General features: G+C 36.2%; 2 protein-coding genes and 1 non-coding gene across 3 annotated transcripts; 1 reads left to right on the top strand and 2 right to left on the bottom strand.

The window, feature by feature from the left end:
- The first annotated feature begins 1,557 nt into the window (after positions 1-1,557).
- LOC122024208 lies at positions 1,558-5,978 on the top strand. The gene is made up of 3 exons (XM_042582770.1): positions 1,558-1,800; positions 3,620-4,639; positions 4,952-5,978. The coding sequence occupies exons 2-3, from the start codon at positions 3,671-3,673 to the stop codon at positions 5,771-5,773; spliced, it is 1,791 nt and encodes a 596-aa protein (XP_042438704.1). The 5' UTR covers positions 1,558-1,800; positions 3,620-3,670; the 3' UTR covers positions 5,774-5,978.
- An 8,076-nt stretch (positions 5,979-14,054) lies between these two features.
- LOC122022361 (annexin D7-like) lies at positions 14,055-16,702 on the bottom strand. Its single transcript, XM_042580329.1, has 5 exons — positions 16,558-16,702; positions 16,296-16,441; positions 15,991-16,212; positions 15,209-15,421; positions 14,055-14,513 (listed from the first exon to the last, which is right to left on the bottom strand). The coding sequence occupies exons 1-5, from the start codon at positions 16,631-16,633 to the stop codon at positions 14,217-14,219; spliced, it is 954 nt and encodes a 317-aa protein (XP_042436263.1). The 5' UTR covers positions 16,634-16,702; the 3' UTR covers positions 14,055-14,216.
- Positions 16,703-16,965: 263 nt separating this feature from the next.
- Positions 16,966-17,038, bottom strand: TRNAR-ACG. The gene has a single exon. It is a non-coding gene; the product is annotated as a tRNA-Arg (tRNA).
- Between the last annotated feature and the right edge of the window lie 5,787 nt (positions 17,039-22,825).

Here is a 22,825-nt window from a genome sequence, read left to right as displayed (position 1 = left end):
AGAGGAACAATTTACTCCTCTTATTGTTGTTGTGGTTGGACAAAGTGGGAAAAAAGCTACTTGTAAAGGGATGCTCATTGGAAAAACAAAAGAAAGATTGTTACTTTTGAGAAAAACAGAGAAAAAAAGATAGGGAGGAAGAAACAAAAGAGGAGTGCTTTACTTTCTTTGTTAGCAACATTGATTAACTTCAAAGAGGTCGACAATAACACAAAAAGAACAAGGCAAGATAAAATAGGGTTATTCTTGCAGTGCCAATAAAATCCTAGACAACTCGAGGAGAGGAACAGGATACGAGGGTCGAGGGATACTCTTGTTACTGAAAGAGGTAAAGAGGGCAGCAGTTGATGTAGCATTTCCTATTTGCAGAAGAAGATAAAGGAAAAGAAAAGAGAGTTCTTGTGCTTGGGGGCAATGAAAGAGAAGGTTTTTCAAAAATAATCTAATTCATTTTAAAATCGATCGAATCCATTTAAATCTTAAAATTAGTTCGGTCATAACTTGATCAAATCAACTCTAAATAAATCCCAATTTGAACCAATGTAATTCTTATCTTCCCACCTACTCATTAAATTTAGTTCGAACCCAATCCAATTTTAATTTAGTGGCTCATTTTGTATTTTACGATTTAGTTCATTTGTAATATCGATTAGTATGGATCAGAAATAAATTGTTTAGTAGTTATAATGCATAACTAATATCATACCATGATTAGAGATGAAAATATTTATATTATAACATTATAAATTGTATTTGTTATAATATAGTATTATTATAGCATAAACTTAGGTCAATTTTACTGAACACACAATTTATTTTAAATTTTATATTTTACGTAAAAAATTCTTTTATCAGCTATCTTATCCATTTCTAAAATTTAAATTTCATAAATAATATTTTTTAAATTTAGAAAATAACATTTATTCCCTAAATATTAAAATATTATTTAATTTGAGAGAGAATAAATAAAGGAAATAGATTGAGTAATGAAAAATAAATATTTCATAGGGAGAAAGAAAAAATAATAAAAAAATAATAGATGAGAAAGAAAAAAAATATTGATAGAGTGTATAGTGATAATTAATTCTCTAAATTTAATAAAATGAATAATTTATTTTAAATTTTAGAAAATTATAGAAAATTAAAAGGATAGATAGTGTTATAAATTACTATTATAATAAGTTGAAGTTTATAGTACTCTCGTAAATAAAAGCTTCCACTCTTTTTGATTCTTAGTCATTTGATATAAGTTGGCTAATTTATCTTCTTTTCTATAATTTGGAGAGCGGAAGGTGTCTGCGCTGGGGGCCCACGTGCAGTGACCAATGGAGTAGTGCCAGCGGACATACGTGCCAGGCTGGAATCTTTAAATTGCAGCAGTGAAGGGATCTATTACGATAGGAAGGAGACATAATTTCACTCAGACCCTGCAATATTTAAAAATTGTTTTCCAAAGCTCAAATGAATAAAATTGGTGAATTTAATCGATTGTTTAGGGACGATATTAGAAAGACGTGAATTTCAAGGACTGGAATCCCAATAAATTGTCGCCGTGATGGTGGAGCGAGTGGCATCCTCGCCGCTGCAGCGCAGTTGCAGACAAGAGATGCACGCGCCGATGTCTCGCCGCCTTTTTCTCCCCTCCTCCTTCTCTTCCCGCGCTCGATCGCCTTCTCTCATGGGTGGAATGACTGGGATCTGAGGCGACTAATACGCGAACTCTGATTATTTCGCTACGTGCAGACCGATATCGGCCCCGTTGTAGGGGCGTGTTTCATCAGACCTTGGTTCCATTCCCAGGTAAATCGAACACTAATCCCTTGCTTCACTTCACTTCTCGGCAAGTTTTTCTTCAAGTGAAATGGAGAAGAACTGCCGTTTGTGCATAAGATGGCTTCTTTTCTTAGGTTTCGCTAGATTTGCAATTAGGGTTTTGGACTATCGATTCCTTTTCTCTGAAAAGGGAGGAGTCGCCTTTTTTGAATCTTCATTACCAATAGATGTTGACGGATGTGCTTCTATCTGGTTGTTTCCGGATTAATGAAGATAGTATTGCATTGCTTCCTCATTCTCAAAAATATTCAAGTTGTAGTGTTAGCCTAATCACGGTATTCTTAGTAAGGCTGTAAACGAGTCGAGCCGAACTGAGTTTTAAGGTGTTTAAGCTTGTTTGATAAGGTAACTGAGTCAAGCCGAGCTTAAAATGAACCAAGTCTTTAAAATGATTATTCAAGCTTGGCTTAGCTTATTTTTTATGAACTTGAGCTTGTTTGAAGCTTGACTTGAACTTGATTCGTTTAGATGTTATCGAACTCTCAATTCAAGTTTGACTTAAGCTTGATTCGAGCTTGGTTCGTTTATATGTTATCGAGCTCTCAATTCAAGCTTGTTTGATTGTTTGATTGGTTATTGAGCTTAATAACTCAAACTTATTTGTTTATTTTATTTTATTATTTATTTAGTATATTGATAAGAGTTTTATTAATGAATATAATTCGTGAATATTGTTCAGAACGTTGTTCACAAACGTTAACGAGTTGAAACATATGTGTTCAAGCTTGTTTGTTTAGTTTAACAAGCTGTTCAAGTTTGCTTGTTTAATTGATCTTGTGTATTGAACGAACATAAACAAGCTCTTACCAAGCCGGACACCAAGCTTGTTCACAAACGCTTGGTTTATTTACAACCCTAATTCTTAGAAGGTAATAGCTATCAATCGTCTTCCTATGTGAATTGTGTGAATTAACTATGGTTGCATAACAGCGTTTCCCTTTGGGAGGGGATTTGTTAAATTACTGTTGATTCAATTGGAAGTGGAGCACTTTTCAATTTTATGTCTGAAGTTCTTATAGTATTCGATGAATAATTGGTGGTTGTACTGGTTAGGTTAAGGCCAATCTGGATAATGGTTAGAAAAATGGAATGGTTATTCAAATCATTTCGAATGATTATAAAGTACCCAAAGATAAATGAAAAAGAAGTATATTTCTCCAAAAGTGACTATGTGATTGTGAATTTTGATCTACCTAAAATAATAGAATACTTACCTTAGCCCATTTGATAACTTATGATTAGAAGAAGATAGAGAAACAGGAGGAGAAGCTTCCTCTTTTTTCTGCTTGACGCTAAACTGACAACAGGGATGATTGAAGCTCTTGTGAGGATCACCATTTGCAATCACAGTGACCCCAAGAACCAGTCCTTTGTCACATAGAGTGATGACTGTGTTTGGTTGCCATCCTTGCCCAGAGCAATTGGGGCTTTTCAGGATTTGGCTACAAGATTGCTTGCATCAATAGCCAAGGATGGCTGATCAGATTGATTCCGGATGGAGCACTTATGATCAGTTTTGGGAGATCCAACAGACTGCTTGATGCATTTATCTACAATTTCTAGTGTTACGTAAATTTTTCGTGGAAATTAAATCTTGTGTACTCTCCAATTAGGAATCTAGTGGAAGTTATGTGTGAGTGTCATGTCTTCATGCTCTCGTTTTCTCCTCTCACATACTTCCTCTATTCATCAAATGTTCTTTCTTTCTTCTTTGTGTTTTTTTCCCTCTGTTTTGTCCTTCAAATGATATTTATTGGGCTTAACACATTGACATTTTCTGAAGCAGGCCTTTTTGGGTTCCTAAAATTGAGTTATACTGAAGCAGGTTGCTTATATCATGGATAAGATCCAACCTGATTGCCCTTATCCAGGTTGCTTCTTCTGTGTCATGAAGGAAACCAATCCCAGCAAGCGCAGGTTGAGTATCCTAAAATTCTTCAGAGAACTTCCTTCCCAGGACGATGATGGCCAAGTTCTTCCTATTAGTGGTCTGTGGAACAGTGCCATGGCTCATCCAAATGATCCAGAGTTCATCAACCTAGGAATCTTTGAATGCATGGCAGCATTGATCTGGAAAGGCTTAAAGAATAGGCGTTGGCTTTCAGATGACCAGAACATCTATATCCCATACTATGCTGCTCATATAATTGGGTCCTACTCAATGAATATGGAAGAATTCACTGAGAGAGCAGTTCATGCGATGGTTATTCCTCCCTTGGTCGAGCTGCTAAGTGGTAGATTGACTTGGGTCGAGCAAAGAGTAGCAGTAAGAGCACTGGGGCACTTGGCAACTTATCCTAGTACTTTTCCTGCAGTTGCGAATCACCATGAAGTCCTGGAGCTTGCCATTCAGCTCGCATCAAGTTCTCTAGAGATTGTCTATTCACATTTTTACCAGTTTGTGGATCAGAGGATAAGCTATCATTGTGATTTGCTTACGCGTGGTATGGGAGGTGTCGAAATGGAGTCCAGGAAGGCAGAGGAATGGGCTAGCCAGTTACAATGCTGGTCTCTTCAGCTTATTAACTGCTTTGCTTTTAAGCCAGAGTTTCTTTTTGACATATGCAAGCCAGAGTTTTTGGCTAAATTGCCAGGCATGTGGGGAGGACTGGTTAACGAGAATTCACCTGCAGGTATTGGTTTGCTGCGGACAATTTGTCAACACAAGCTTGGCAGGGGTCCTGTTGCCAACTGTCCTGGTATTGTTAAAGCACTGTGTAACATTGCTCGGTCGTCCGATGACTGGCAGTATATGGCTATTGACTGTCTTCTTTGGTTACTGCAAGATCAGAATACTTCAAACAAGGTAAAGAAATTAAGAAGAAAATAGCATATGCCCTCTATGCCATGAAACATTACTTTCTTCTTGTTGCTTGCTTGCTTGCTTTATTATCAAGTCTACTTCAATATCATGAGAAATTATGCATGCTTTAAAATTCAAGTCCTTTTTCCCTCTCTTTCTTGAGTGATGCTACCGATTGTGTTGCTATGTCGTAAATTGCAATTTACAGATCTGTTGCTACACATGATTTAAGATTTATCCAATGGTCATCTAGTGTTAACTGTTACTCTCTCTTCCATAAAACTTTTAGTACTGATTTTTTTTTCCATTTAACAGGTGATAGATAAAGCAGCTCCAGCACTCACAGATTTAGCAGAACTTAGTGTTCTCGGGGACCATAAAAGATTAGGAGACACCATTTTTAACATCCTCCAAGAATGTTTGCAAGCACAAGGGGCATCTCATAGCTACATCAGTCCTCGTACGCAAGAACTAATTGATGAGCTTTTGAGCTCAAGGCAGAGACTAAAGTGGGAAAAGACCATGCCGAAGGAGGATCTTCAAATCAAACAAGCTGCCGCATTAGTTGTTAAACTTGAAGGGAATTCTTTATTCTCCTCAGGAGACATATCAGGGGCTGCCTCAAAGTACTCAGAAGCAGTCGCATTGTGCCCCATGAAGTCGAAGAAGGAGAGAGTTGTACTGTACAGCAACCGAGCTCAGTGTCATCTTCTCCTGCAGCAACCACTGGCTGCTATTAGTGATGCTACACGAGCTTTATGTCTGCATAATCCTCCTAATCGGCATGCGAAAAGCCTCTGGAGGAGAGCACAAGCTTATGATATGCTTGGGTTAGCAAAAGAGAGCTTGTTGGATGCCATTCTTTTCATCGATGAGTGCTCGGAATGCAAGGATCCTGATCTTTCGATGAGGCACAATAAGGTACCTGACTATGCCGAACGGTTGGTGAAGAAACAGATGCGTGAAGCATGGCTGTTTAGGGAGGCGGCCATGAAGCATGGTGGTATCGACACTGACGGTGTAAATGAAGATGTCTTGGAGCAAGATGCTGAAGACTCAGAGTGGGATACTGTGAGTGAAAGTGATGTACAAAATGATGGAAGGGAAGCAGTTGATGACGATGAAGAAGAAGATTAGAAAACCAAGGCATCTGTGAAGTTACGCCTGAGCCGGTAACTAGAAAAGGTAAAGCTTATTTTTTTGATTGGTTTAAGCATTGAGTATTTCGATCCTCATCTGAAAGTTGAATTGCCCTAGAATCTATCTTGTCCTTGGAGAACTGTTATGGAAGCTACCCTCTGTTTCATTTTGTTCTATTGGATCTTTATAGCGTTCAGTTTCATTGTGTGCGTGTTTGTATTCATTGAATGAACCGAGTGATCAGATATAATTTGTATATTATCCGACTCGGATTGGGATAGGTTGATCACCGGTAGAGAGTTCTGACAAGTCAGTGGCATGTGCAGGACGACGAGCCGATGACGAGGAAGAGGTTGATTGTCGGATTGGGATTAGGATGACCTCCAGATGGTTGATGTTTTACGCTCAAAAGAAGAGGGTTAGAAGGGGCCTTGGGGGATCTCGACGAAATCCCTGACATTTAAGTCAGACCTTAGAGAAGAGAAGAGAAGAGAAGAGAAGAGTAAATAGGCGAGATAACGGGGAATAACATTATCATACCTCTATGACGTTGATATCATTACCTTTATACGGAGAAAAAACGATGAAAATTTTTTATCGTATTTTTTCAAGAGCGAACCTCTTTTATATTCATCAAAGGGCATATACTTTTGCAACCGGCATCACTGGAATAACAACCATACTAAATTGGCTTTTGTATAGAAACCCTCATGTACTCGGGCTCTTGAGTCTTTGACTTCTAGATGCTCAGGTGATTAAGCACTTGGGCTCGAGGCTCGAAGCTCATGAGCGCCCGAGTACTCGGTTCTCGACAGTCGGGGGCTTAAGCACTCGGGCTTGGATTCTTCAACACTCGGGTTGCTTTGACTGTTCAACGACCTCAATCCCTTCAGGCTCGAGCTCTCGCAGCACCTCAACCCATTTAAGCTCGAGCTCCTGCAACACCTCAACTCCTTCAACAATTCGACAGATTTGCTGAATGTGACTCAAGGCGACTCAACATGAGATTTGGTTAGTTCAAGATTGGGTCATGGAGATGTTAGAATTTTGGGATCATAATTATAATTATAAATATCTAATGTCATCAATTAAATAAGTCATAATTTAATGTGATCAAATTTATGATTAAAGAATATGACTTAAGAGTTTAATTATTATGAATAAATTAATATGGATTCCACGTGTAATTTTTAATTTGTTAAAGGGTCAAATTAGAAATATGTAAACTTATGTTTCTATAAATAAGGGTTATGGTCTCAGTTTGCAGATGATGTTTTTGTTTTGTTTCCTCGTCGACAAAACTCTCTAGATACTAAGAAAGATCTGTAAATTGAAGATCTTGCCCAAAATCAATTGTATACTATGGATTCTGATACGCTTCCGTAATTTTATCTATTCCGTTTATAATTTCTTAAAAATTGAATAGAATGCATAAATTTTGTGTTGAGATTTCTCAATCCAATTTTTCTATCAATTGATATTAGAGCCTTCTATTCCAAATTCTTAAGGAAAATTTTTATTTTTGGGTACAAAGTTTTGTTTTGTGCAATCTTGGTTTTGGCTCATGATATATTATGTTGCGATTTTATTCATCGTGATTTTCGGCACTATTCTGTGTCCAATCGGTTGGAAAATTTTTTGACTGCATCGCAAATTCCATCGGGGAAGGGAAGGCGTTATGGGAGGTTGCTTGCAATTGGTTTCCTAGGCCGGCGACGATATCCAAGATGGAAGGCAACACGCTAAACGCCGCTTCTCGTATTTTTTGCTCATCGCGAGCGAGTGCGTATGACCAATATTGGGTCACCGGTGACAACATCATGCTGGAGGTAGTTTTCCGAGGCAGGATAAGGTGTTACAGTTGGCCGGCGAGTTGGTTGTGACCGCCTCTCGCTATTTCGTGACTGGCGTCCGGCGTTGGAAAGGGCTGCCGACTGCCCTGGGATTCCGTCGGTTGGCTGTCGTGGTCGGCAACTGTGGTTGTGGCAGTTCGTGTGGCATGGGTGTGTGTGGCGAAGCTGGCGAAGAAACGGTTCGTTTCTTCGTAAATGATTTTCAAACAAAAAAAAAAAGGCCATGTACATGGCGTGAGGGCCATGTACGTGGAACGTGGAGTGAGGACACATTTAGGAAGGAATCGTTTTTTTCTCACTTTTAATATTTTTTATTTTTGACATTAAAAAAAAATGGTGCATGTTTTACTGAGGAATCAAAATATTACACCTAAGTAATATAATTTATCCCATTAAATATAATCCATTAAATTTATTATTTGGATTAAATAATTAATTTATTTTATAATATTAATTTAATTGGATTATATGTGTTTTATTAATATTTATTATTTTAAATTAAATTAAATTTGAATTTTATATTACCAAAGTGACCTCTATTATTTGAATTTAATTTTATTTGAAATATTGAGATATTATTGAGATATTAAATAAAGAGTAAATGGGTATATTTATATGAGTATTAATCGGCCCAAAGAAAGATTTATACTTAATAAATTATACATTTACTTGTGATAATAAACATGTAACAATTATCAGGTTTTTATTTGTTATGTTTCATGCATATAATAAATCGATCCAAAGATAGGTTTATTATTTATCATGTATTATTGTTAGTGTTTGATTATTACAACAAGAGTACCACTTGTAACTAATATTATTGTCCAAAGACTTGAAATTGTTATTGCACTAGGTATCTTTAGATGAGATTTATCATTTATTTTAATTGATTCAAAATGAGCATGTATCTATGTTATAATTCTTGTGTTCTCTTTTCAGCAAGTGTTGTTGCTATTTCTGCTAACTTAAGTTCAGTGTCGATCCTTAATGGTACAAATTTTAAGGATTGGAAGAAGAACATTTTAATTGTTCTTGGCGGCATGGATCTATATCTTGCGCTTAGGACAGAGCAACCCACTGCTCTTACAGATACTAGTTCCTCTGAACTGAGGGCTAAATATGAGAAGTTGGATTGCTCTAACCGCATGAGTCTTATGATCATCAAGCGTGGCATACCTGAGTCTTTTAGTGGTGCAGTGTCTAATAGTGTCACCAAAGCTAAGGAATATCTTGATGAGATTGGAAAGCGCTTTGCCAAAAGCGATAAAGCTGAAACAAGTACAATTCTAAAGAGTTTGATTTCCATGAAGTATAAAAGCAAGGGAAATATTCGGGAATATATTATGGAAATGCCCCACCTTGCATCAAAATTGAAGGCACTTAATCTTGAATTGTCGGATGACATGCTTGTGCATTTAGTGCTTATTTCTCTTCCGAACCAGTTTAGTTCGTTTCAGATCAATTAGAACTATCAAAGGGAGAAATAGACTCTTAATGAGATCATTTCATATTGTGTTCAAGAGGAAGAGAGGTTGAAGCAAATCAAAGCTGAAAGTGTCTATTTGGCAAGCACCCTTAAAGATAAGGGCAAGAAAAGAAAGAATGAGACTACTAAAGATCCTTATGTGAAGAAACAAAAGCAGGATACTGACAAGAAAGGCTGTTTCTTCTGTAACAAGCCTAATCATGTCAAGAAAGAATGTCCTAAGTACCATGCATGACATACGAAAAAGGGTATATTTTTCAATTTGGTTTGTTCTGAAGTAAATTTAGCTTCAGTACCTCGAAACACTTGGTGGTTAGACTCTGGTGCTACTACTAACATCAGTGTTTCTATGCATGGTTGCCTGAGCTACCGAAAGCCAACTGATGCTGAAAGATGCATTTATGTGGGTGATGACAAGTCGGTTGAGGTGGAAGCAATAGGCTATTTTAGATTGTTGTTAAACATTGGTTATTATTTAGACTTAATAGATACTTTTGTTGTACCGTAATTTAGACGAAATTTGATTTCTGTTTCTCATTTGGACAAATTAGGTTACTGTTGTTCGTTTGGAAACGGTCAGTTCAGTTTATCTATTAATTCTATTGTTGTTGGAACCAGTTCACTTATAGTTTATGACAATCTATATATGTTTGATATAAATACTTCTTATATTGAAACTCTGAATGTGGAATCACATGGTACTAAGCATAAATTTAATAATGAAAACTCAGGTGTCTTATGACACAAACGTTTATGACACATCTCTAGAAATAGAGTTGAACGACTTGTATTAGATGAAATTTTACACTCCATTGATTTTACAAACCTAAATGTTTGTGTTGAATGCATTAAGGACAAACAAGCCAAAAGAAAGAAAGAGGGTGTATATAGAGCTACAGAAGTATTGGAATTGATACATACAGATATTTGTGGACCATTTCCAACACATTCTTGGAATGGTCAACAATATTTTGTATCATTCATTGATGATTATTCTCGATATGCATATCTATTTCTTATTTATGAGAAGGCTCAAACATTGGACGTTTTCAAATCATTCAAGGATGAAGTTGAGAATCAACTAGACAAAAGAATTAAGAAAGTTAGATCTGGTCGTGGTGGTGAATACTATGGTAGATATGATGGTCCAGGTGAGCAACGTCCAAGACCTTTTGCTCAATACTTAGAGGAGTGTGGAATTGCCCCCACAGTACACAATGCCAGACTCACCAAGCATGAATGGTGTAGCTGAACGACGTAATCGAACTCTTAAGGATATGGTAAAGAGTATGATTAGTCATTCAACCTTACCAATGTCACTCTAGGGAGAAACATTAAAGATAGCAGCTTACATTCTAAATCGAGTACCCACTAAAACAGCTACTAAAACATCTTTTGAGCTTTGGACAAGACAAAAGCCAAGTCTCAGACATTTTCATATTTGGGGATGTCCAGCTGAGGCTAGACTGTATAGGCCACATGAAAAGAAATTGGACTCCAGAACTGTGAGTAGCTACTTTATTAGATATTCTGAGCGATCACGGGTCTATAAGTTTTATGATCTCAAATTAAAGATCACCTTTGAGATGGGAACAACAACGTTCTTTGAGGATATTGAGTCTGGGGGGAAGAATAAAGTAACTGACCTTATCTTTGAGAAGGAATGTATTCCCACTACTCTTCAAGAGGAAATGGTTTATATTCCTATGATTGCTTCTAATAATGATCAGGATTTCATTTCTGTCAATGATCAGGATGCAATACCAGAACAACAAGACATTGTTAATCAACTCCCAGAAGAACTAACTCAACAACCTCAAGAACCAGTGTATGTAGAACAAGTGCCACTAGAGAAAGGAAGAGTGTTATTTCGAATGATTACATAGTACTACTTCAATAACATGAGGAAAATGATGATATGGCGGAGGATGATCCAATCAACTTTCATCAAGCCATGCAAGATTCAAATTCTCAAAAGTGGATTGAGGCAATGAATGAGGAGTATACGTCAATGCAAGATAATAATGTTTGGGAACTTGTCCTATTACCTGAAGGTGTGAAACACATTGGTTGTAAGTGGATTTTTAAAACCAAACAGGATTCAAATGGTAATGTGGAAAGGTATAAAGCACGTCTTGTAGCTAAATGCTATACTAAAAAATATGTGATTGACTTTAAAGAGACATTTTCTCCAGTTTCAACGAAGGACTCTTTAAGGACAATCATGACACTTGCTACACACTTCGATATGGAACTCCATCAGATGGATGTCAAGATAACTTTTCTCAATGGAGACATTGAGGAAACAATCTATATGGTGCAACCAGAATACTTTGTATCAGGAGATCCAAAGAGTATGGTTTGCAAACTTAAGAAGTCCATCTATGGGTTAAAACAAGCATCTCGTTAATGATACCACAAATTTCATCAAATAATAATCTCATTTGGTTTTGAGGTAAATGTGGTAGATGATTGTGTGTATCATAAGTTCAGTGGGAGTAAGCATATCTTCCTGGTTCTATATGTTGATAACATTTTGCTTGCCACAAACGATATAGGTATGTTAAATGATACCAAGAGATTTCTATCTAGATATTTTGAAATGAAAGATCTTGGTAACACATCTTTTGTATTAGGAATCCAAATACATCAAGATCGTTCTCGAGGTATTCTTGGATTATCGCAAAAGAACTATATCGATAAGGTGCTTAAAAGATTTGGCATGCAAGATTGCAAACCAAGTAATACCCAGTCGCTAAAGGAGACAAGTTTAGTCTTAAACAATGCCCTAAAGGAATCCTCGGGACTCAAGAAATGCAAAAGATTCCCTATGCTTCGGTTGTAGGAAGTCTTATGCATGCTCAAGTTTGTCCGCGTTCGGATATTGCGTACATTGTTGGAGTATTGGGTAGATATTTAAGCAACCCAGGAATGGATCATTGGAAAGTAGCAAAGAGAGTAATGAGATATTTAAAGAGAACAATTGATTACATGCTCACATATAAGAGGTCAGATACTCTTGAGATCATGGGATATTCTGACTCTGATTTTGCGAGATGCCAAGATAGCATGAGATCCACTTCAGGTTATGTTTTTATGTTGGCCGGTGGAGCTATTTCTTGGAAAAGTGCCAAACAGGCACTAACAGCTTCTTCCACCATGGCAGCAGAGTTTATAGCATGTTATGAGGCATTTAATCATGGAATATGGCTAAAATTTTTTATCATTGGGCTACGTATTTTGGGAAAGGTTAAAAGACCACTGAAGTTATGTTGTGACAATCGATCAGCTGTATTGTATTCTAACAACAATAGGAGCTCGATAAAAATCGAAGCACATCGATATCAAGTTCCTTGTTGTGAAAGAAAGAGTACAAAGTGGACAAATTTCGATAGAACACATAGGCACAAACTCCATGATAGCAGATCCTTTTACAAAGAGTTTACCACCCAATGTCTTCTATGAGCATACCACTCATATGGATATTATTCAGTTTGGTGAAATCTAGATCTAGTGGGAGTTTGTACTATATATGTTTTCTATATATGTTTAATTATGTTGATGAAACTTATGTATTTGGAGATTATCTGATCAGATATAAAGTTCAATGTTTACTTCATTACACTTTGTATACCTTAAGTTAAATTTTTTATCTCACTTTGGTTATAAGGAGGAATAGTTGAAAATTGACATGAATAGATCACCTTGCATGTAATTTTCATGCCACATATTCATAATTGATCTATGCCATTTGATAAAAAAAATTGATGTACGTGACCATTGATGGTTTAGTTGTGAAAGATACAACGAAGACTACATTGATCCTATGTCTATATAATTAATGGACTAGATTGTTAAGGAAACCCTACAGCTATGATGACAAAAGTTATGAGCTCATTAAGGTTAATATTTAGAAGTTTATACATATGGTCTAGTGGGAGATTGTTAGAATTTTGAGACCATAATTATAATTATAAATGTCTAATGTCATCAATTAAATAAATCATAATTTAATATGATCAAATTTATGATTAAGGAATATAATTTAAGGGTTTAATTGTTATGAATAAATTAATATGGATATCATGTGCAATTTCTAATTTGTTGAGGGGCCAAATTAGAAATAGACAAACTTATGTTTCTATAAATAAGGATTATTGTCCCAGTTTGCAGATGATGCTTTTGTTTTGTTTCCTTATCGTCAAAACTCTCTGGATACTAAGGAAAATCCGTAAATTGAAAATCTTGCCTAAAATCGATTACATATTATGGATTCTGGTACGCTTCCATAATTTTATCTATTCTATTTATAATTTCTTAAGAATTGAATAGAATACATAAATTTTGTGTTAAGATTTTTCAATCCAATTTTTCTATCAGGAGATGCACCCAGCTGACCTGAGACGAGCATCCAGCTGACCCGAGACGAGCCAGATGCTGACAGTTTCAATATGCATAAATAGGTATTCTTCATTTTCTTCTTTCTTTCATCGAAAGAAGGATCTAGCCAATTTAGTGTTGCATGCTTATTGATTTTATTTTTTCCATTGAAATAATTTCATTTTTGGTCCATTTTTTTTGTTTTTGATCATTCCTACTAATCCTAAAAAGTAAACGACTTTCTTCCTGAATAGTCTGTCGGATAAATCCAAAACTCAATTTATATAATGACCTCCAAAACATTATCCTTGTTGGGATTCACGTAAGTATATAGCATATTTATAAAAAAATTTCCTTCAAATGGAAGATTCAATCAAAAGATGTTAGACTTTTGAATTAACCATCATATATACTTCTTGATTTATTCTAATAACAGATGAAAAATTTCTATAAAACTAAATTAATCGGATAATTAATGAGACTAACGGAATGTTTTTTTCCTGTTGGAATTCGCCTAAGTGCTTTACCACCGCACAAAATCCATTTTTTAGTCTAATTGTTGATGAACCAATTATGCATTTGACGTTTCATTATTACCATATCAAGCAAATGATAGGTCTTATCCATACGGTAGAATTGAAATAGTGGGAAAGAACCTAACCATCAGCAGATAATAGATCAAATATAAAACCTCCTAAAACATCCCCAAGCTTTCTCAAACTCAAACATCATCATGTCCTAGTAAGGCAATGAGGATATCCTCATAATCTCCCGATGTGTCGCCTTTGATTGCATGGCCCAGCCGCACACTAGTACGCTTGTAGTAGGCCTCTTTGATCACCTTCAGATCAACATCGGCGCGCGTGGTGATTACTCGAGTGAGGGCATTCTCATCTGTACCCAGCCCGTCGATTGCATTCCGTATTACCTTTGCGAAGTACTTCTCTGGGCAATATATGCAACGGATGACTGCCCTGAGTGCGGCGAGGAAGTCATTTTGGTGATCAGATTTCAAGTCCTGGAGGGCAAAGTGCAAGTAAAAAATAAGAAACAGGTTAAAGAAATAGCTTTCTAGGCATTAATGCATTTATATTACCATAAGAAAGATTTTGCATATGACTTAAGGTCACACAAGAAACAAAAAAGAATTCTTGCACTTGATACTTTGCGGACGAATCAAACATTTCTTATGAATGCTAATCTTAATCGAAAATGCATAAGAAGGTCGGACGAACATTTTGATATAAATAGGTTAAAGAAAATTCTCTGAATTTGACAAACTAACTTCAACCATCAAGATCTTCCTCATTAATGCGCGTACAGAAATGAGCTCAGAAGTTATAAACTAAAGAGGAAACAAGGAAGAAGTTGATTTGGGATACCTTTGCAAACTGTAGTGGAAGTACCTCATGTTGAAACATGCAAAAGATTCAACTCAGATTAGTTGTGAAGGATTTTCATTTTGTATCAATGATAAAGTTGGATCTACTGGACTCAAACATAAAGTTCATTGACATTGTGGTTTTCATGAAGGATTTAGAGTTTGTGTGGAAAGATTAGTACACCAGGATAGGAAGAAAAGTAGATACAAAAAGATGGATACAGCAAATCATACAAGGACACTAAAATTCAAGTTTAAGAATGCAAACAGCTAGGCAGCTCCACAGTATAATCCTCAAAGACGAAATTTTTCATCAGAGAAAGTACTTATACCTTGTTGATGGGTTTCCCAAACTCATTATGGTACTGATTGAATGTTGCAGTCAATTGAACTTTGCTCCGAGTGGTGATAATTCTGATGAGCTCGTCATTGCCGTAAGCCTTCTCCGTGATCTTTTCATGAAGCAACTTGGCCTCCGACTTTGCTAGCTTCTGGTCCACCTCTAACCCCTCGTAGCGGTATGCACTCACAAGTGGCACTAACAGCTGAAACAAATAAAGGGAACATTGATAGAATGAGTAACAGAAACTGGTAAAAATGCTTTTCCGGTTGAAAACAAGTTAAATTGAACTAGCCATCTGTGACAGTCCATAATGGTGGCAATGTGCCCTCAAGCTGATTAAGACTCCATTGGATGCTTGTTGAGTGTTAGGTTCTTATATTGGGCTAAGTTTTTTCGATGGAATCAAGCCGATTACTTAAAAAAAATACAACTCGATCTGATTCAGCTAAGAAGAAAATTGACAAGGATCTGGAAACAAAAAAGCATACTATTCGCCAAAAGTTTAGACTACATACATGACAAAGGTCTTTCAATGTGATACTTTTCTTGGTGAGGAAATTGTGTCAAAACATATAATTTCAAGGAAAATTGGTACAATTGTCTGCACAGCTGAAGTAGTTTACTGATATCAGGAATGACGACAGTCCATTCAGTTGCAGAAAATGAGAGAAAATTGTGAAATTTGCAGCCATCAAACTCGTGTAGAAAGAAACAAAAACATACAGATTTTTTAGCATCTGAGACAAACATTAAGAAATAAGTAAATTTTACCTTACGGAAATCTCCTGAGGTGTGCGCGGCCACATCCTCCTCAAGCGATAGCTTATAGCGCTCATGGTACGCTCGCCTCACTTGGTACAGATCCTCGGAGCGCCTAGTACACCCGATCTCGACTAACACTAATACGTTGCTTTGGCTCCATTTACGCACTGCCTCGTTGGCCAGTTGCGCATCGCGCTCCTCCGGATCCATGGTCCACAGCACCACCGCTCTCTGCCCCGATCCGAGAAAAATAAGAAGAAAAACAAATCATAATCCGTTTCCCCCCAAAAGGATCATTTTCTAGGAGAACGGACCTCGAAATCTCCGGAGATCTCGTCATCGAGGGACTTGAGGAGTTCCTCGCCGTAGGTCTGCGCGTAGGCGGTTCGGATGGCTCGGCGCTGGGCGGCCGTACGGTGCGCCAAGATAGCTATGATCAATAGCTCATTCGTGCCCCAACCTGCATCAGACGGCGATCAAAGAACCGTCAACGATCTGGCACAGACATCGAATGGAGAGAGAGAGAGGCGAAGCAAACGTGAAGGAAGAAAATTTCAGGGGCTGGAAAAATACTACCTTGGAAGGCCTTGCGAAGCTGCTCGCAGTCCTCGGCGGGGGAAGGGACAATCGGCGGAACCTTGATGGTCGCCATTGAAGAGAGATCTCGATCGAGACCAGAAATCGATAGAGAGGCGGAGACGACGAAGCGATCAGTAAACGTATAAGGAAAGAATATTCTATCCCTCAGGAGGAAATAAGTAGTCGATATCTGTCAACGTGGCGAAGTGCTAGTGGATGAGACAACACGTCTTCAACCATGGTTTAGTATTTAAAATTTTCTTACCCGTCGTTGTACCCATCAGTCGATATGTGGGACCTTCGATTTCAAAAAAGATCAAAAACTAGGCTAGGAGTTGCGATGGATTTTATACATCGAAAATGATTACTTTTTCCGATTTTTAAAAAATAAATAATATTAACAATCGATTCCACTGGGGATCGAACCCAGAATCTCTGGTTCCGTAGACCAGCGCCTTATCCATTGGGCCATGGAATCATTATGAAATTGTGGCTTATCTTTAGTAATTTTCTTTTAAAATTTCAAAAACAGCCAAAACTTTACTCACATTTGGTACTTTTATTTATTTATTTGTTTGTTTATTATTTTTGATAATCTAAATAACTAATCTTAGCAATGCAATCATAAATATTTATGCAATCATGCCACAAATGAGAAGTTTTAATGATTACAAATTGTTTAAGTTTAGCTTAATATGTTAAATCTCACTTAAGTTATGAATACACAAGATAAAGGAAGTTCAAAAAGGTCGATGGTCGGATTCTTAGCTACAAAAATTCTATATATGTCAGAAGACTAGATGCAATGCAAGGAAATGTCAAGAAGGTTAAGGATCAGATTCTTAGTAAGAAAAAGTTCATGTAGGCTGGAAGACAAGATGCAAAACAAAGAAAAATAAAGACGGTCAAGAACTGAATTCTTAGCAAAAGAAAGAAACCCGAGCAAATTGCGAGATCGAATTCAAGAGTAGATGAAGACCTAGAGATGAGAAAGCTCCAGACATAAAGTTCAAGGAACAAGGGATTCATCTAACATAAGGTAAATGAGATCAATTGGGACGTTAAAAGGAGGCGTGCGTTTGAGGGTTTATGGATGAAAAACCTTATTTTAGAATTCACCAATCGATTGGTGAGTTATACTAATTAATTAGTGAACTAAAACCTAAATCTCAATTCTAGATTTTGCAACACCAATCGATTAGCACAATTGATTAATGTAAACTCCGAATTTCGGATTTAGGCAAGTGGTGTATCAATCAATTGATACGTATTATCAATCGATTGATAACCAATTTAGAGCATACAAAAGTTTTGTGAGAAAATAGAAAACTGTCAAATCAATTAGTCAATTAATTAAGCATTGTCAATCGATTGGTGATTGAGATTCAAAATAAAATAATCTCAGTCGTTGATCGAGAGTTAGTGATCGTTCAACAGATAGTTAAACGGTCAACAATTGATCGGTGTGTTTATATCAATCGATTGGTGGAGACAAAGAAATAGAGAAACAGTCTAATTTTGAGGTGTTTAAATTAAAAAGGACTTAGGGCACAAGAAAAGACTACTATTCCATTGCAATTATTCTGCTTATCTTCAATGTCAAGCACTCATCGACAAGATCTTCAAGTAACCAAGAGAAGGAGAACTAAGCTAAAACTTGCACTCTTCTTTACTTCTCTCTTGTTGCTATTTCATTCGTGGAGCCGTGTAATTTTGCCTTAAAATCTTTCGATTTTGGTCCGAGAAGGAGAATATTTACTAGAAGTGAATAGTTAGAAGTGAACCCTTAGATTAGTTGCGTTAAGAAGATAGATACCAAGTAAATCGGAGGTATTAACGGTTTGTCTATCTTGCTTTAAGTTTGTATTTTAACTTTAAATTCGAAGAATGTGAAACGAACTATTCATCTCCCTTCTATCTCTCATGATCCTAATAATATAGATTTATCCAAACAACCATTGTTCTTAAATTTATCATCTCTGAAAGAAAATTCTCACAGTCCATCACAATTAAGATTAAAATTTTACATATTTAATTAATCATTTGGATGATGTAACCATTGTTCCCTAGTTTTAGGAACACATTTGGTACTTTTAAAATAAAGTTAAAACTGCCTTTGAGAAGAGTTAAAATAAAGATTTTGCATCTCATTTATTAGAAACTGAGCGGCCCAACTTCTGTAGCTCATAAGGTTTAAATCCTGGTGGATGAATATTTCAGAGGTCACTTTATTCTAAATTTATCTAATAGATAAATTAGAAAGAACTTTCTAATATATAATAAAAAAAATCTCATAATAAGTACTACTAGTCCCACTGTCGAGAAAAATTAATAAAATCATCGTCATGGCCTCTGTATTTAAAAGATACGTGCTTGATATTAAAGTAGAGGCACGACATTCTTGTAGTCGTTTAGATATTTAGGATTCGATTTCTAATTATATATATATAAAAAGATAAATTTAATTAGGTTATTGACTAATCTTAGAATAGTCGATTCGATCTCATAAAATTTTTTATTATTCATTAGAAAGTACTTTAGGTATATGGACAAGAAGTCCAGTATCTTTTGGTTGCATGTTCCACTTAGAAAAAAAATTCTATAAATTTATCATAACTAGAGATCAAACTATAAATACCTTTAGTCTACTCATTACGAGGACTTTTGAATTTATCTTAACGATATTTATATGAGTCAAATCGATTACCTTCTAAATTAATTAATCCAAAAGATTAAATATATTTAGATTAAATACATGGTGCTAAAAACAAAAAATCAATAATGAAGCAATCGCCCCTCGCCCTTGCTAATTCATCCGAGAACTATTATAGAGAAGGTAAATCATAGATGGATACTAGCCTTAAAATAATAATTGACGCATGAGAAGATATTTGCCTTAACTATAATAAAATTTGAACCCCAAATTTCATATTGACATCGCATGAGAGTCATCATGCAAACCACTCTAATGCTTAAATTATCACTGATGTGAAGAAATAAAATCAATAAGAATGTAGAAAAAAAACTAGATTAAAGTTAAATATATAGGCAACAGTAAATTTAGAATGACGGGCCCAATTTTAAAGAAGTTTTTTTAACAGTTATTAAGATAGATTACAAAATACTCATGGTTGACGGCTCAAACGCTCATTATCTTATAATTATGCACCTCATTTGAAAGGAAAAATAATATAAATGTATCATAATTAGAGATTGAACCATTTATATTTAGATGAGCAAGGGATTATGGATATTTATATGACAATTTATTACTTTTCCCCTTAGCATAGTCTCGAGACAAAGTTAAATATCAAGTTCCCATACTCATACGGTTGACTTCAATATCTAAACCCTAACTAGTTATTGGAATGGAGCCATCTAGTTTGAATCCGCTGAAGTGACGGAGAATTATTACCCGAGTATCAAATAGAAATATTTTTTTAATTGACAACAACTCAATATTAGGTTTATATGCTTATTGTTGCCCCTGTGGCTATGGTGCAACGACATAGTATTCAAATTATTATCCAAGTATTCATAATTTGATCCCAGCTATGATGAATTTATAGAAAATTTTCTCTAAATGGGGTGTGCAGCTAAAAAATATTGGACTTCTTGATCGTCCGTCATGAGCACTTCTTGATTTATCCTAGTAATCGATAAAAAAATTCCGTAGAACGGGATCAGTCATGCTAACTCGATTTATCATTTTTTAAAAAAATATTCTTATTGTCTATTGACCGATGATCTTGTTCGAAAACTAAGTCAAATGGAGGCCGACGCAGATGGCATTGGTGTTGATGAAGAGACAACTTTGACACACCTGGTGTATGCACGTCCGAAAAGCAAACCCCCAAGTGGAACTCCCTGATCTATAGTTTGAGGATGGGTAGTACCTGAACTCTGCACACACTCAGACAAGCACCCAGAGTATTAGAGACCAGAAACTAGGGTAAAAGTCCCCGGCGCAGGCCCTCTGACGTTCAAGTCATGTCCTTTTCCCCAGAAGAACAGTGTAGTAAAGAAAAAGAATTGTTGAAGACGAGTGTGTATGTGAGCGTCCCTGGCTAAGGAAGAGGACCTCCCTTTTTATATGACGCTGCATACCTTCAGAGCCTGCCTGTTGTCAGAGCATGTCGGGTGTCAGGGCCTTCGGGTGAGAGAGGATGTACGGTGACCTCCTATTGGTGGAAGGAAGGTTACATTCATAGATGATAGTAGACCATTAGAATATTCCCTGACGTATGACAGTTATTTTGTGACAGGAGGTTACGATTCCCTGACATTGTTGTCGCTTAGCGCTTTCCGTCCCGCCCGAGTTTAGCTACGGACAGCTAGGAATGACCGTTTAGATGTACCACCTGACTTGAGTCTTGATGAGGAGGATGAGCTGTGTCGACCCACCCAGGTTTTATCTGAAACTATGGCGAGGGACCCATCTTTCACGAATTGATCGCTTGTCTTTGCTAGGATGTATACTAAAAGCCTAGCTTTTGGTATAAACATTTATCTAGAAATAAGAATCACATTGGTCAAATGTCTATATTTATGATAAATGTAGTTGTTCAATTAATTTATATTGTACATAACGTGGTGTGTGGTGTCACACACAGAGGATCATGTTATCAGTACCTTATAAATTATAAACAGTAGCTCACGATCAAGATGGAAAGGAACAAACCATTGGAAGATCGTAGTGTAGTTAGGTATTAGTTTGTCTTAACTATATAATTACACTAGTACACTTAGAGTGTATTGAGTAGGACCATTAGAGGTCGTTTCTTTTATACTGACTTTTTAAAGGAACAAAGACCTCAGTTATTATGGAAGTGTGTGCTCTTAATCCTAATATAATAACAAGCACATATATTTGATATTTATTTCTTTAATTTATCAAAGGGTGAGATTTAGTTCGATAAATCAATAAGCCCGATAAGTTGGGAAATGATATCACTTATAGTGTGTGTTGTTGATTATAGAAGGAAACTGTGTCCTAGTAATCTAGGTTGATAATGTCCCCAAGAGGAGCTCATAAGGATTGTCATGTTAAACCCTGCAGGTGGACTTAGTCCGACATGACGATAAGGTTGAGTGGTACTACTCTTGGACTAAGATATTAATTAAATGAGTTGTCAGTAACTCACTTAATTAGTGGACATTCAACATCTTAAACACAGGGAGACTAACACACTCATAATAAGAAGGAGCCCAAAAATGTAATTTGGGATTGGTGCGGTAGTTCAATAATAGTTATCTAGTGGAATGAATTATTATTGATAAAATTAAGTTGTGTGTTCGGGGCGAACACGGGATGCTTAATTTTATCGGGAGACCAAAACCAATTCCTCCTCTCGGTCCCTATCGTAGCCTCTTAATTATAGAGTACTATACCCACCTATACCCACCTTCTTACCCATCCTATAGGGGCCGACCAAGCTAGCTTGGAGACCAAGCTAGGGTCGGCCATGGCTTGGTTCATGGGTGAATTCATGTGGCCGGCCCTAGCTTGAACTCAAGCTTAGGTGGCCGGCCCTATTAAAATAAAAAGGAATTTTAATTTTAAAAGTTTTTCTTATGTGGATAACATGATTTAAAAGAGAGTTTAAAAATTTAAATCTTTCCTTTTATAAGATTTTACAAAAGATGATTAAGAGAAGAGCTAAATCTCTTTCCTTATTTGTAGATTAAAAAGTTAATTTTAATTTTGATAAAAACTTTCCTTTTAATCATGTTCATAATTTAAAAGAATGTTTAAAAAATAAAAATTCTCTTTTATTAGTTTCTACAAAAGATTAAGAAAAGATTTAATATCTTTCCTTATTTGTAGATTGAAAGGAGATTTTAATTTTTTAGAGATAACTTTTCTTTTTGGAAATTATCCACATGTTTAAAAGAAAGATTTTAATTTCCTTTTTATTAACCAATCATGAAGGGGAAACAAATTAGGAAGTTTTAATTAAAACTTTCCTTGTTTTGGGGAGAAAGTGGCCGGCCAAGAAAATTAGAAAAAGAAAATTGATTTTTAATTAATTAATTTTTCTTTTTCATGACAAAAGAATTAAGGAAGTTTTTATTAAAATTTCCTTATTAGACAAGACCAAGGATTATAAAAGAGGGGGTAGAGGTGCCTTAATGGCTAACGACTCTATTCTTTTTCTTCCTCTCTTTTCTTCCTAGGTGTGGCCGGCCCCTAGAGGTTCCCCTTCCCTTTCTCTCTTCTCCTTCTTGTGGTCGAGACCTCATCACCTCTTGGAGACATAGAAGT

The sequence above is a fragment of the Zingiber officinale genome, chromosome 9B, assembly GCF_018446385.1.
Source record: "Zingiber officinale cultivar Zhangliang chromosome 9B, Zo_v1.1, whole genome shotgun sequence".
Classification (NCBI taxonomy): Eukaryota; Viridiplantae; Streptophyta; class Magnoliopsida; order Zingiberales; family Zingiberaceae; genus Zingiber; species Zingiber officinale.
Note: the sequence above shows the minus strand (reverse complement) of the source record. Positions and strands in the feature narration are given on the sequence as shown.

Coding starts and splice junctions, on each gene's coding strand:
- LOC122024208 (XM_042582770.1), top strand. CDS start 3,671: ATGGATAAGATCCAACCTGATTGCCCTTATCCAGGTTGCTTCTTCTGT. Junction 4,640..4,951: donor ATCAGAATACTTCAAACAAG/GTAAAGAAATTA, acceptor TCCATTTAACAG/GTGATAGATAAAGCAGCTCC.
- LOC122022361 (XM_042580329.1), bottom strand. CDS start 16,633: ATGGCGACCATCAAGGTTCCGCCGATTGTCCCTTCCCCCGCCGAGGAC. Junction 16,213..16,295: donor AGATCTCCGGAGATTTCGAG/GTCCGTTCTCCT, acceptor GGATCGGGGCAG/AGAGCGGTGGTGCTGTGGAC. Junction 15,422..15,990: donor CCTCAGGAGATTTCCGTAAG/GTAAAATTTACT, acceptor TATTTGTTTCAG/CTGTTAGTGCCACTTGTGAG.